This window comes from Lithobates pipiens, unplaced genomic scaffold (assembly GCF_037356315.1).
Source record: "Lithobates pipiens isolate NorthernLeopardFrog02 unplaced genomic scaffold, aLitPip1_a1.2 Scaffold_30, whole genome shotgun sequence".
Taxonomy (NCBI): Eukaryota; Metazoa; Chordata; class Amphibia; order Anura; family Ranidae; genus Lithobates; species Lithobates pipiens.
Genome location: NW_027507791.1, coordinates 37624768 through 37637277, shown reverse-complemented (window position 1 = coordinate 37637277; position 12510 = coordinate 37624768). Strand labels below are relative to the sequence as shown.

Here is a 12510-nt window from a genome sequence, read left to right as displayed (position 1 = left end):
CATACATGCTAAAAAGGAGTTCCCACCATCCCGTGCCAAGTTCCTGGGTCTGCATACCCATGGTGACCATAATAATGGGTTTTCACCATCCCCATGACCAGTTCCTGGGTCTGCATACCCATGGTGACCATAATAATGTGTTGCCACCATCCCATGCAAAGTTCCTGGGTCTGCATAACCACAGTGACCATAATGATGGGTTCCCACCATCCCTCTTCCCAGTTCCTGGGTCTGCATACCCACGGTGACCATAATGATGGGTTCCTACCATCCCTCTTCCCAGTTCTTGGGTCTGCATTCCCACCATCCCTGATGGGTTTTTACCTCTATCATGAAGAATTCAGAGTCCACCTTATACATGAAATATCAGTTTAGGGTGGAGATGACCTTTAAAATCTTAATAGTCTTCTTCTGGACAATAACTGCACAGTGACCACGGGGAGTCAGTTTTAGAAGTCAGTCTGGTTCCAATTTAAAAAAAAAGGAAATATCTAATTCCTGCATTATTGAACTGGTGCAGTTGGCAACCCTGGTACAATATGTGGTCCTTTTAAAGAGTAAACTTGGCAAGGTCAAGCCAAAAACAACTTGTGGTCACCGCACAGCGGCTGCACCACAGGAAAGACCACCAGACCCACAAATGCCCACATATCCTGAATATCAAAACTAAAACTAAGAGCACACAAATCGATTCAGAACTTCAAAATGAATTACAATTTTAGAAAAATAAAAAACATTTTACTCGTACAACAATTATGTGCGGCAGGTGCCTACACAACCCAGCGCCACCCGTTTGGTTCATAAATAAATGGAAACCCCGCCCTTCCAACAAACCGGACATTTTAAGGCCTCACACATTCCTAAACACCGTTTACTCTTTATCATTAGTTATGCCTGCACAGGCTCTTTAAGTATCCACACGTGATGAAATTATGATCATTACTGCAGAGATTAGTCTTTGTGGTCTGTGCAATTATGACAGCTTCCCTGTAGAGGTTCCCTTTCTGGTATAATAAGGTTTTTCCTATTGGACATAAGGGATACTTCAAGAGCCCATAGGGGGGGGGGGAGCGTGTGCGTGTTTTTGTTTTTTTTATATTAAGACTTCAAGAAAAAAAAAAAAAAAACATGTAAAAAATTACACAAAAAAAAATAAAATAATAATAATAATCTATTTTAAGGCTTCAAAAAAAGAAAAAAAAAAAAAATTGTGTGTGTTGTGTAATCTTTTTTATGCCTTAATATAAAATTATGTGTGTGTAATTTTTTTTTTATATATATTAAAGGCAAAAAAATTTTTTTTTTATATATATATATTTATTTTTTTTTAAGCCTAAAAAAAAATAAAAAAATAAAGAAAATTACACACATTAATATATGTGTGCAATTTGTATCTAATTTATATATCAGAGAGATAAATTTATTTATATTATATATAAGAAAAATTATCATCTCTAGATATATAAAATAGAGGCTTAAAAAAATAATAATTGCACACATGTATATTAATGTATGTAATTCTTTTCTTGAAGTCTTAAAAATTATATATATATTTTTTATTCTCTCTATTTTAAGGCCTTCTAGTTCCAAAAGGAGAATGGAATACTTTAATTGTTCTAATAAAAAAACAAAACAAAAAAAAATCCTAAAACAAAAACTGTTGTTTGCGGAGCATTTAATATCCAACTTAATGGGCAGTCAGTAGTAAAGCGGCACACACAATATTCACACGAGTTGCATTACCTGAATCAAACCACAAGGTGGCAGGGAAGCGCCACCAAGTTAAACGATGGCTTATGAGTCACTTGTCAGTGCTTTGCTGCCACCTTGTGGTTTGCTTCAGGTACTACAGTGACCTAAGTTCAGTGTGCTTGAAGCAATCAATCATTCGCAAATTAAAATTTGAGCAGTCCAGAGTGATTTGGGCAGCTTAAAAGTAGCTCCAAATTAAAAAAAAAAAAAAAGTTTTATTTGTTTAAAAGGAAGTGGGGAACGGGCAGTGCTTACAGGGAACTGACCAATATTTAGTCGGAGCAACAAGTATGAAAATGGTGTTAAAGAATCTGGTGTCACCGATTCACATCGATGAATGACACCTGAGCCAATCACGCCTATCTTCTGCAGACACCTCTAAAATACACTAAAACCTTCTGAAATAACCAGATACAGCTTCTTCCCCTCGAGCCCTCCCACCACCATAGCATTAGGTGCTCTTTAAAGCCAATTTCTGGGCACACTTAGGCTGGCCATACATTATACAATTTTCTTTAGATTTACCAGAACCGTATAAGATTAGGTCAAACCTAAACGCTTTCAATTTGTATGCAATCAGGCCGGCCCTCGCACTACATAGTTGAAGGTAAATCTTGGACAAGAAAATTGTATAAATGTATGGCCAGCCTTAGGTTGGGGGGGGGGGGGGGTGTCACACTGTTGTGGTGCCTTAATGACCATAAATTGTATAATAACGTGCGTTGCACTATGGCAGCTCATACACTTGAATGGGCTGCGTAAGGCATCATATCGAACCTAACAACGCACATCAACAGTTTTTGTAACGCAATGCATGCATGTTGGCAAGGGGCACCGAGAAGAATGAATAGCGACACACCAGAGGGCAAAAGGCACAATAGTGTGAACGGTACCCTCTTCTCCCACATCAATGAAAAAAAGAAAAAGAAAAAAAAAAAAAAAAAAAAAAAAGACACAAATTTACAAAAAAGTCCATTAATGGGCTGTGGCCCCTGTGGTCTCAGTCCCCACCTTTCTTTAGGTCACTATGACATCACAGTCCTCTGGTGCCTGATTGGACCTTGTGTGCCGGACAGCCAATGGGAAGATACATTGGCACTTGAAGAAGGATCCTCCGACTGTGCAGTCCAGAAGATTGTGAACCACGTGTGTCATGTGACCACAGACCTGGGTGAATATTTGGGGTTTTTAGTGCAACTTTTTTTTTTGGGGGGGGGGTAAGCGGAGCATTAAGGAGTTCTGGAACAAAATGCACCATTTTGGTCCCAAACACATTCCGACAAATTACAGTTGATCATCAAGCAGTGACACGGCAAGGAGGGGTGCCAAATCTGGGCAGCCTGTGTCTGGAAAGAAAAAAAATTTTCCACCCAGAAAAGGTACCGAAACCATCCATGACAGGTGACACTTTAACCCGCCCTCCCCTTGGATATAAAAGCAGCAGGTGGTGGCACAGAGCTCAACGATTTCCATTAGTTCTCATGGGAAAGCACCGCCCAATGAGCAGTTTGCATTGATAAAGAAAGAGCAAAAAAAAAAAAAAAAAAAGGCAAAATTTGGCAAGACTTGGCCATCGTACCCCCATCTACAGAGAGACAAAAACCCACCTCAATTGGCCACTTCAAATCCAGACCTACAGCCAAAATCTAGAAGCTCAGTTTTAAAATGTAGCGCCCCCAGGAGGATAAAAGTCAGACTTGACGTCCCGTTACATTTTCACTTCCCAATCACCGGATTGGCCTTCCTTTATCGCTGGCTGTCAGCCAACCAAGAAACCGGAACAGCAGCTAGTTCAGGAGAAGTCCTTGCAAGTTAAAGCCCAACTCCAGCCAAAAAGGTTTTTCCTTGGGGGAATGGGGGGGGGGGGTGAAGAGTAGAACCCTCATCAGGTTTTCTGGAGGAGGGGGGAGCCCAGAGATGATCTATAAAGTATTTGGCGAGTGAAAAAATAAATAAATAAAAAAACAGGAAGGAGGGCAGAACAGCACAACAGGTCAACGGCCGGCTCCGATAGCATGCGTCAGTGCCCACCGAAACACGTTGGTTGCTCTAAATATTCTCGATGCGGGCTCTTAGATCTTTGGTGAGCAGGAAAACTGGGAGGTAGATAGAACACAACGGGTTAACGGCCGATTCTGACAGTATCTGTCAGTAACTGACGAAACGCGTTGAGTGCTTTAAGTTTTCTCATTATGGGCTCTGGGCTCTTCGATATTTGGCAAGCAGGAAAACTGGGAGGTGGGTAGAATAACCCAACGGGTTAATGACCGATTCTGATAGCATCTCATTATGGGCTTTTAGATCTTTAGTGAGCAGGAGAACAGGGAAGTGGGCAGAATAACACAACGGGTTAATGGCTGATCCTGACAGTATGTGTCAGTACCTGACGAAACGCGTTTGAGGCTCTACGTTTTCTCATTATGGGCTCTTAGATCTTTGGCAAGCAGGAAAATAGGTGGGTGGGCAGAACACCACAATGGGTTAATGACCGATTCCGACAGCATCTCGTTATGGGCTTTTAGATCTTTGGTGAGCAGAATAAGACAGCGGGTTAATGGCCGATACCAACAGTATGTGTCGGCGACTGCCAAAACGCGTCGGTTGCTCTACGTTTTCTCATTACGGGCGCTCAGATCTTTGGGAAGCAGGAAATCAGGGAAGTGGGCAGAAAACCACAAAAGGGTAATGACTGATTCTGATAGCATCTCGTTATGGGCCCTTAGATGTTTGGTCTGGCGCCCTCATCAAGTTGCTGTCACTGTCTGATTCACCACTGCAGAGATTTGCCCTGGTGACCAAATAAATCCAGGTTTTTATTGCCATCCATGTCCCCCTCTGTCAGAGTAGGAAGTGATTGGAATGGGGACACCAACATATATTTAGTAGAGGAGGGAGGGGTCTTCCTGGCCCAGCGACAGGTGCCCTCCTCAATTCTTGTATGGGTGTTGCCATAAGGGGGAGGGGGAGATAAAAACCTGACAAATTTTAAAGCTGAACTCCAGGATAAGCAAATTGAGTCTAAATCTTCTTCTTGAATCTTGATGTGCTTTGTGTATTTCTTCCAGATCTGTGCAGGAGCTTCCTGTAATAAAGACCACTCACTGCTGCTGCTCTCTCTCCTTGGGCAGGGAGACTGGTGTCGTCTCTGCCCCCTCCTGTAGTTTCCTGCAGGAAGCCAGCTGGCCCCTCCCACAGCTCTGCTCTCTCTCCTTGTGCAGGGAGACTGGTCTCGTCTCCGCCCCCTCCTGTAGTTTCCTGCAGGAAGCCTGTGGGGGGGGTGGAGCCTGCTGGTCCCTCCCACAGCTCTGCTATCTTTGTGCAGGGAGACTGATCTCGTCTCCGCCCCCTTCTGTAGTTTTTCCCACAGGAAGCCTGCTGGCCTCTCCCACAGCTCCACTATCTGTGTTCAGGGAGACTGGTTTTAGGGGGTGGGGCCTGCTGGCCCCTCCCACAGCTCTGCTCCCTCCCCTTGTTCAGGGCGATAGGCCTTGTCCCAGCGCCCTACTGTACTTTTCTGCCTACTGGAGCCCCCCCCCCCCCACAGCTCTGCCCACTCTCCTTGGGCAGGGTAATTAGTCTTTTCTCTGCCCCCTCCCGTTTTATGCAGGCAGCCTGTAGTGGGTGGAGCCTAAAGGGCCACACCTACAGCACTGTGCTCTCTCTCTCTCCCCTTGGGCAGGGTACCTGGTCTCCACCTCCTCTTGTAGTTTTCTGCAGGAAGACTGTAGCGGGCAGAGCCTGCTGGGCCCCTTCCAGAGCGCAAATCTTTCCTTGTGCTGTAGTCTTCTCTCTGCCCCCCCTCTCCTCTAATTTTTATGCCTGCTGGGGCCCTCCTAGAGCTCTTCTCTCTGCACAGCACAGTTATGACATCACTGCTACTTTTACAATACAATATCTAGGTATTTGGTTGACACAACGTGGATTTATATCCTTTGTGGCTAAGGAGGAGTATATTTAGGTAAGTTTTTGTTCCTGGAGTTCAGCTTAAACTCTTCCCTATTAAATACAAAAATTCAGTTGGGCTGGAGTTGGGGACTTTAAATTGACAGTCTAAGCCAGGGGTGCTCAACCTGCGGCCCTCCAGCTGTTGTGCCATAACCAGTCCTATGAGGCATTGCAAGGCATGACTTCCAGAGGCACAACAGCTGGAGGGCCGCCGCCGGTTGAGCACCCCTGGCTCCAAGTCCTATTCAGGGAGCTCAATAAAGAACCAAAGTTTCAAGTTTTGGCTGCAGATCTCGGTAAAAGAAGTCAGTATTAAGGACTACAATATTGTGAACAATCCCTTTAAAGCTGGGCAGTTTCTGCCGCCAAGAGCAGTCACCACCAGAATCCGCCAGCCACGGGTCCGTCCTTATTGCCATTGGTCAGTTTCAAGTTTCCTTTGTGCAAAATAGTCCGAGGCGGGAGGAGTCCTCTCCTCCTAGTTCACCGGTTCGTAGTTGGGCGTGACGGTCCTCCTCCTACTCCTCATCACCAACACCACGATGGTGCCCACGATTAGCAGCAGCAGGGGTGCGCCCAGAGCCACCGCCATGATGCACATGACCAGAATGGAGAAGGAATCGCGGGGCGGCGTGCCGTAACCAATCAACGCTGACCTGCAATGATAACCACGGGAGTAAAAGGATCGCAGATCCATTAAAAAAATAAAAAGTCGACAATTTTCAATATTCTTAAATCTGGAGTTTATTAACCTCTTAATTGCCCTCCCGGCCCTCTAAGAGGCTTATGACCCCTGAAGGCGGGGCAGAGCTTAAGAGAACGTGACCCCCCATGACCTGAAAGTTTTCAGTTAGGCGCTGGTAACTGTATGGGGAGCGCGCAGCACAACGCTCTCAACATAGCTGTATGCCAGCAATTCACGCAAATATGCGGCCCCTTGGCGTCAAGGACCAGGAGCCAAGAGGCCATATATTTGCACGTGGCTGGCGCCAGGGGGTTAATATAATCTCTGGAGATCCTGCCAAGAAGGCCTTTGTTCAGTCACTTCCTGTTGTAGGGTGACAACGCTCTGTCCCCCAATTGTGCTCCTGCGTTGTCACCCTGACACAAGGAATTTCAATGGAGAATACAAGTGGCCATTTCGACACACATTACACAGATTTGGTCTACTGGTGTCACCATTAGGAAGAGGGCCAACAATACAGGGGTACAGGCAGTAATCTCATACTGGGCCAGGGCCTTAGCCCAGACCAGACAGGGTTGCCTGCTGTGGCCACAGCCTAGATGGTAGCTGCCATGCATGCACACTGGATCTATTCTGGCTCAGTGCTCATGCCTGGTGGCCTCCTACTCCTGGGGCGCTTGCACTTTGACATCTCAGGTCATCAGCAAGACGTTGGTTAGTACACGCATGGAGAGCACAGTGGATCCTATGAGATGATCTCTATAACTAAGCCCCCGGTGGACGGGACAAAACGCGTTGAGGCGGGGTCTGCGCAGCAGCATTGGCTGAGGCATACACAGTAACTAGGATCAGACTGGGCTAGCGGTGGTTCTCTTTCTTTGTTCAAGAGTGAGATTTCATGCCAGCATCCCCACCAGGGGGACAAGACACCTCAAATTTTGCTTGGTGTGGCACCACAAGATTTATGTAGGTCCTTTGTGATTAAATTACCCGGCTGGGTAGGAATAGTGGCAGAAAAGCCGATGACCACCGATGTCCAGGCTGCATTAGGTGACCTTCCACAAGCCCGTTTGTTCTGAAAAAGTCACCCATGGAGCCATGCAGAGACAAAACCCCACCGCCAGCACTAATACTGTGTGTGCAGAGCCTGATCTCCTATATGGGTGGCTGTCAGGTAGGCCGCGTGCCCTACGATTTCCAATGACAGCCCTGATCCCCACCTTGGGAAATGACACGCAGCCATTGCAAAGCCAACAGAGGAGCTGATTGACTTAAAAATAAATTTATACTGTTGGAATACTCTGACCCAGGAGGACCTTAAAAAAAAAGCTGTGATCAGGCCACACTTCGCTGTGCAGATCGTTCCTCCTCAACCACGCCGACAATGACAGAGCAGGATGTACACCGGGAAGTGAAACCGTCTTAAGGAACATCACCGACCCGCCTGACAGGAAGGAGGACAGAAGTCGCTTTAATCTTACCAGCCTAGGAAGCTGTTCTTGTCATAGAAGTCGCCGTCTGCAATCCCGAAGGAGACGTTATAGGCCTCAATGTTGTATCCATCAGCCAGATCTTCCCCGTAGAAGGCGTAGACGATGCTGGGGATGCGTAGGGTCGCGTTCAGGCTGTGCGGCTTGTACATCTTGCAAGGCAGGGAGCTGGCTCTCCCTCCCCCTGTAGTGCCATACGCCACCGACTTCCACTGGAAGTAGCCGAGGGCATGACTGGTGTTGGGAGCGTCCGGCACCAACTCCATCACCTGTCAGGAGAAATAGATTGATGTACGGAGACGGTGAACAAATAGTCCCCAATTGCAGGTGCCCAGGGATCAGTAACATTACAGAAAGTGCTCTACTCCTGGGTCCCCTAATGACCCCAGCCGTCCCCCTCCACTCCCGGGTCCCCCAGCGACCCCAGTCGTCCCCTCCACTCCCGGGTCCCCCAGCGACCCCAGCCGTCCCCTCCACTCCCGGGTCCCCCAGCCGTCCCCTCCACTCCCGGGTCCCCCAGCGACCCCAGCCGTCCCCTCCACTCCCGGGTCCCCCAGCGACCCCAGCCGTCCCCTCCACTCCCGGGTCCTCCAGCGACCCCAGCCGTCTCCTCCACTCCCGGGTCCCCCAGCGACCCCAGCCGTCCCCTCCACTCCCGGGTCCCCCAGCGACCCCAGCCGTCCCCTCCACTCCCGGGTCCCCCAGCGACCCCAGCCGTCCCCTCCACTCCCGGGTCCCCCAGCGACCCCAGCCGTCCCCTCCACTCCCGGGTCCCCCAGCGACCCCAGCCGTCCCCTCCACTCCCGGGTCCTCCAGCGACCCCAGCCGTCCCCTCCACTCCCGGGTCCTTCAGCGACCCCAGCCGTCCCCTCCACTCCCGGGTCCTCCAGCGACCCCAGCCGTCCCCTCCACTCCCGGGTCCTCCAGCGACCCCAGCCGTCCCCTCCACTCCCGGGTCCCGCCCCCAGCCGTCCCCTCCACTCCCGGGTCCTCCAGCGACCCCAGCCGTCCCCTCCACTCCCGGGTCCTCCAGCGACCCCAGCCGTCCCCTCCACTCCCGGGTTCTCCAGCGACCCCAGCCGTCCCCTCCACTCCCGGGTCCCCCCCCAGCCGTCTCCTCCACTCCCGGGTCCCCCAGCGACCCCAGCCGTCCCCTCCACTCCCGGGTCCCCTCCCCCAGCCGTCCCTTAACGCCTGTGTTTCCATTGCCCTCCCAGCAACCCCCTCTACTCCAGCACCCCCCATCATAATCCTTTTTTATTCTGCGACACCTGTCTCAAAGCAGCACCTGGTACACCCCTATATCTTCTGAACTGCCCCTCCTGCCTGTGAATACAGGCCCCGGTCCATGACACGGCTCTTTGTGATTTTAATGCATGATTGGACTACTAAAAGCCCCCAACTCTCAATGAAAGACAAACAAATTCACACACAGCAATAGAGAATGTCTGGATGGGCACTGGTAAGCATAAGTAAATGTTTGCAAAATACACAATGGGTACAAAGATCGGCACCAGAGTCATCAAAAGAGAGAAGAACAACAATTATACCCCCTCCCCCACACCCAGGCAAGGCTAAACTGCCTGGAAAGGGTAGACTGGTCCTTTAACATTTAAAATTAATAGAAAACAAAAACACCACAAAGCTCGGCTACAATGGATTTTCATAGGTTAGATCCTGGACATTATACATCCTAGTGTACCTCGAAGATAGTCGGGGTGTACTCGTCATCAATGGAACGGACGGACTTTATCTTCTTTCGCCCCGCCTTCTTTTCCAGGGTCACCATCTCCAGGGCGAACCGGGAGTTATTGCCCCGTGGTTTAACCCCAGACAGACTGAACTCCATTTTGGTGCAGTTGGCATTGTGAAGCAGCTGGGGAGAGGAGAGATCGCGGCCCGAGCCTTCGTACGCCGAGACCTGAGAGAAATAAAATGGATAATTAAAATTGGATTTCTAATCAGGACCAACAAAAATTGTTCTGTAGTTGCAGAAAATATGTTTTTTGGCCCAAACAAAAAGATAAACTAGCGCAGACACCACATCTCAGGACCGGGAAGTTGCAGTATACAGTCTACAGCCGCTGCCAAAAGTTTTGAGAATGACACACATATTACATTTTCACTGAAAGCTTCAGTTGTCATGACTGCAATTTGCATATACTACAGAAGGTTATGAAGAGTGATCAGATTAATTGCAATTCATTGAAAAGTCCCTCTTTTGCCATGAAAATGAACTCCATCCCATAAAAAAACATTTCCACTGCATTTCAGCCCTGCCACAAAAGTACCAGATGATATCATGCCAGCGATTCTCTCGTTAACACAGGTGTCAGTGTTGACGAGGACAAGGCTGGAAATCACCCTGTATTATCACTGTAAGCTTTACAAAGGAGGGTGGTGCTTGAAATCATTGTTAACCATGGTTACCTGCAAGAAAACACGTACAGCCATCGTTCCTTTGCACAAAGAGGGATTCACAGGCAAGAATATTGTCGCTACTAAGATTGCACCGAAATCAATCATTTATCGGCTCATTGAGAACTTCAAGTAGAGAGGTTCAAATGTTGTGTAGAAGGCTTCAGGGCCCCAAGAAAGTTTAGCAAGCGCCAGGGCCGTCTCCTACAGCCGATTCAGCTGCAGGATCGGGGGGCACCACCAGTGCAGGGCTTGCTCAGGAATAATCAGCAGGGAGGTGTGAGGGCATAGGCGCACACAGTGAGGAGAAGACTTTTGGGAGGATGGCCTGGTGTGAAGAAGGGCAGCAAATAAGCCACTTCTCTCCAGGAAAAACCCTCAGGGACAGACCAGGGATTGGACTGCTGAGGACTGGGGGCAAAGTCATTTTCTCCGATGAATCCCCTTTTCCAATTGTTTGGGGCATCCAGTAAAAACCTTCTCTGGAGAAGAAAAGGTGAGCGCTACTATCAGTCCTGTGTCTTGCCAAGAGTAAAGCCTCCTGAGACCATAAGAACACATCCATGAATAAAGAGTGGTACAAAGACCCCTCCTCCGAGAGCAACTTCTCCCAACCATCCAAGAACAGTTTGGTGAGGAACAATGCCCCTTTCCAGCATGATGGGCCACCTTGCTAGGAGGCAAAAAAAGTCATTACTAAGTGGCTTGGGGAACAAAAAAAACGTGGACACTTTGGGTCCATGGCCAGGAAACTCCCCAGACCTTAATCCCATTGAGAACTTGTGGTCCATCCGCAACAGTTGGATGAACATAGAAAACCCCAACCAATTCTGACAACCTCCAACCATTTGTGTCAGTCTCAAAACTTTTGGCCACGACTGGATTTTGCCTTCTTAGATTTACACATCACTTCACACCGCTGTGCTCAGATTTATGTAGAGCGGGGGGGTCAGCGGTTTGGAAAGCATTGAGAACGGAAGACTGGAACGTTCGAAACGTCTCGAAAAAAAAAAAAAAAAAAAAAAAAAACACGAGAGAGAGGCAAAGTCACCGGGGCACCGTCCATGATTTGCTCGGCAACCCTCAGCCCTCAAATTTCACTCACCTGGAAGGAGACACTCCCGTTATTGAAGTTGGGGTCGGTGGAATTCACGCCGGACAGACGCGCCGTCAGCGAGGAGGAGTTCATGGAGTCTCTAGCGCTCCCCCAGGTGAACGTGGACAGCTCGTAAGGCGGGTAGAATAGTTTGCGGTCCGTACCGGTGAAATTGGCCGTGTTGTTGACGTCTTTGTATTCATAAATCTTGAGAACGCAAAAGGGAACAAAAAAAACAGATATTAACCCATTGCAGGTTCTAATAAACACTGAGGTACACAAGACGTGTATAGTATGCCCTATCCTTCATACACTCTTCCCTCCTCCCTCACACTATTCAGCTATTGTTAAGGGCGGGGACCACCTGACACAGTGTTTATAAACATTGTACTTCTATCTCCCGTTTGATCAACGTGCATAAACAAGGTGACTCTGTATCCATCGCCCATCTAAACAATGTTTCTTTGTAGCTCTCCATCTCCCGTTTGGTCAACGTTTATAAACAATGTTACTTCGTATCGCCCCCTCTGACCAAAGCAAATCCACTGCGGGATTCACTTTTATCTGAAAGTTCATCATCTGAGGAAAGAGAAAATATCGGGGGTTATGGCATCTAGCTGCAGCCTCAACCCTGGTATTTAACGTCAAACAATGCTGTATTTTTTTTAAAGGTTAGGCAGTTGGCTATAAACAATGTGACTTATCTCTCATCTGGACAATGTTTATAAACAATGTACAGTAGGGAGATCGAGAGATACAAAGTCACTTTGTTTATAAACAATGTGTCACTTTTATCTCCTCTATCTCCCGTCTGATCAAGGTTTATAAACATTGTCCAGATGGGAGACCGAGAGATACAAATTCACTTTCTTTATAAACATTGACTTTTTTTTTATCTCTCTATCTCCCGTCCGATCAAATTTTTTATCTTCCATCTGGACAACGTTTATAAACAATTTGACTTCGTATCTCTCTATCTCCTGTCTGGACAATGTTTATAGAGAGATACCAAGTAACATTTTTTATAAACATTGATCAGATGGGAAATGGAGAGAAACAAAATGATATTGTTTATAAACACTGTCCAGACGGGAGATGGAGAGATACAAAGTCAAAATGTTTAA

The 12510-nt window shown here is 47.8% G+C and overlaps 1 protein-coding gene across 1 annotated transcript in view; it reads right to left on the bottom strand.

Annotated features, from left to right (window-relative positions):
• Positions 1-1949: 1949 nt before the first annotated feature.
• Positions 1950-12510, bottom strand: part of GLMP (glycosylated lysosomal membrane protein) — a gene marked incomplete in the record, with an annotated part of 12189 nt that continues 1628 nt past the window's right edge. The window contains 4 exon segments of the mRNA XM_077464021.1: positions 1950-6353; positions 7864-8141; positions 9575-9793; positions 11396-11593. Coding sequence (XP_077320147.1) covers positions 6176-6353; positions 7864-8141; positions 9575-9793; positions 11396-11593 — 873 coding nt within the window.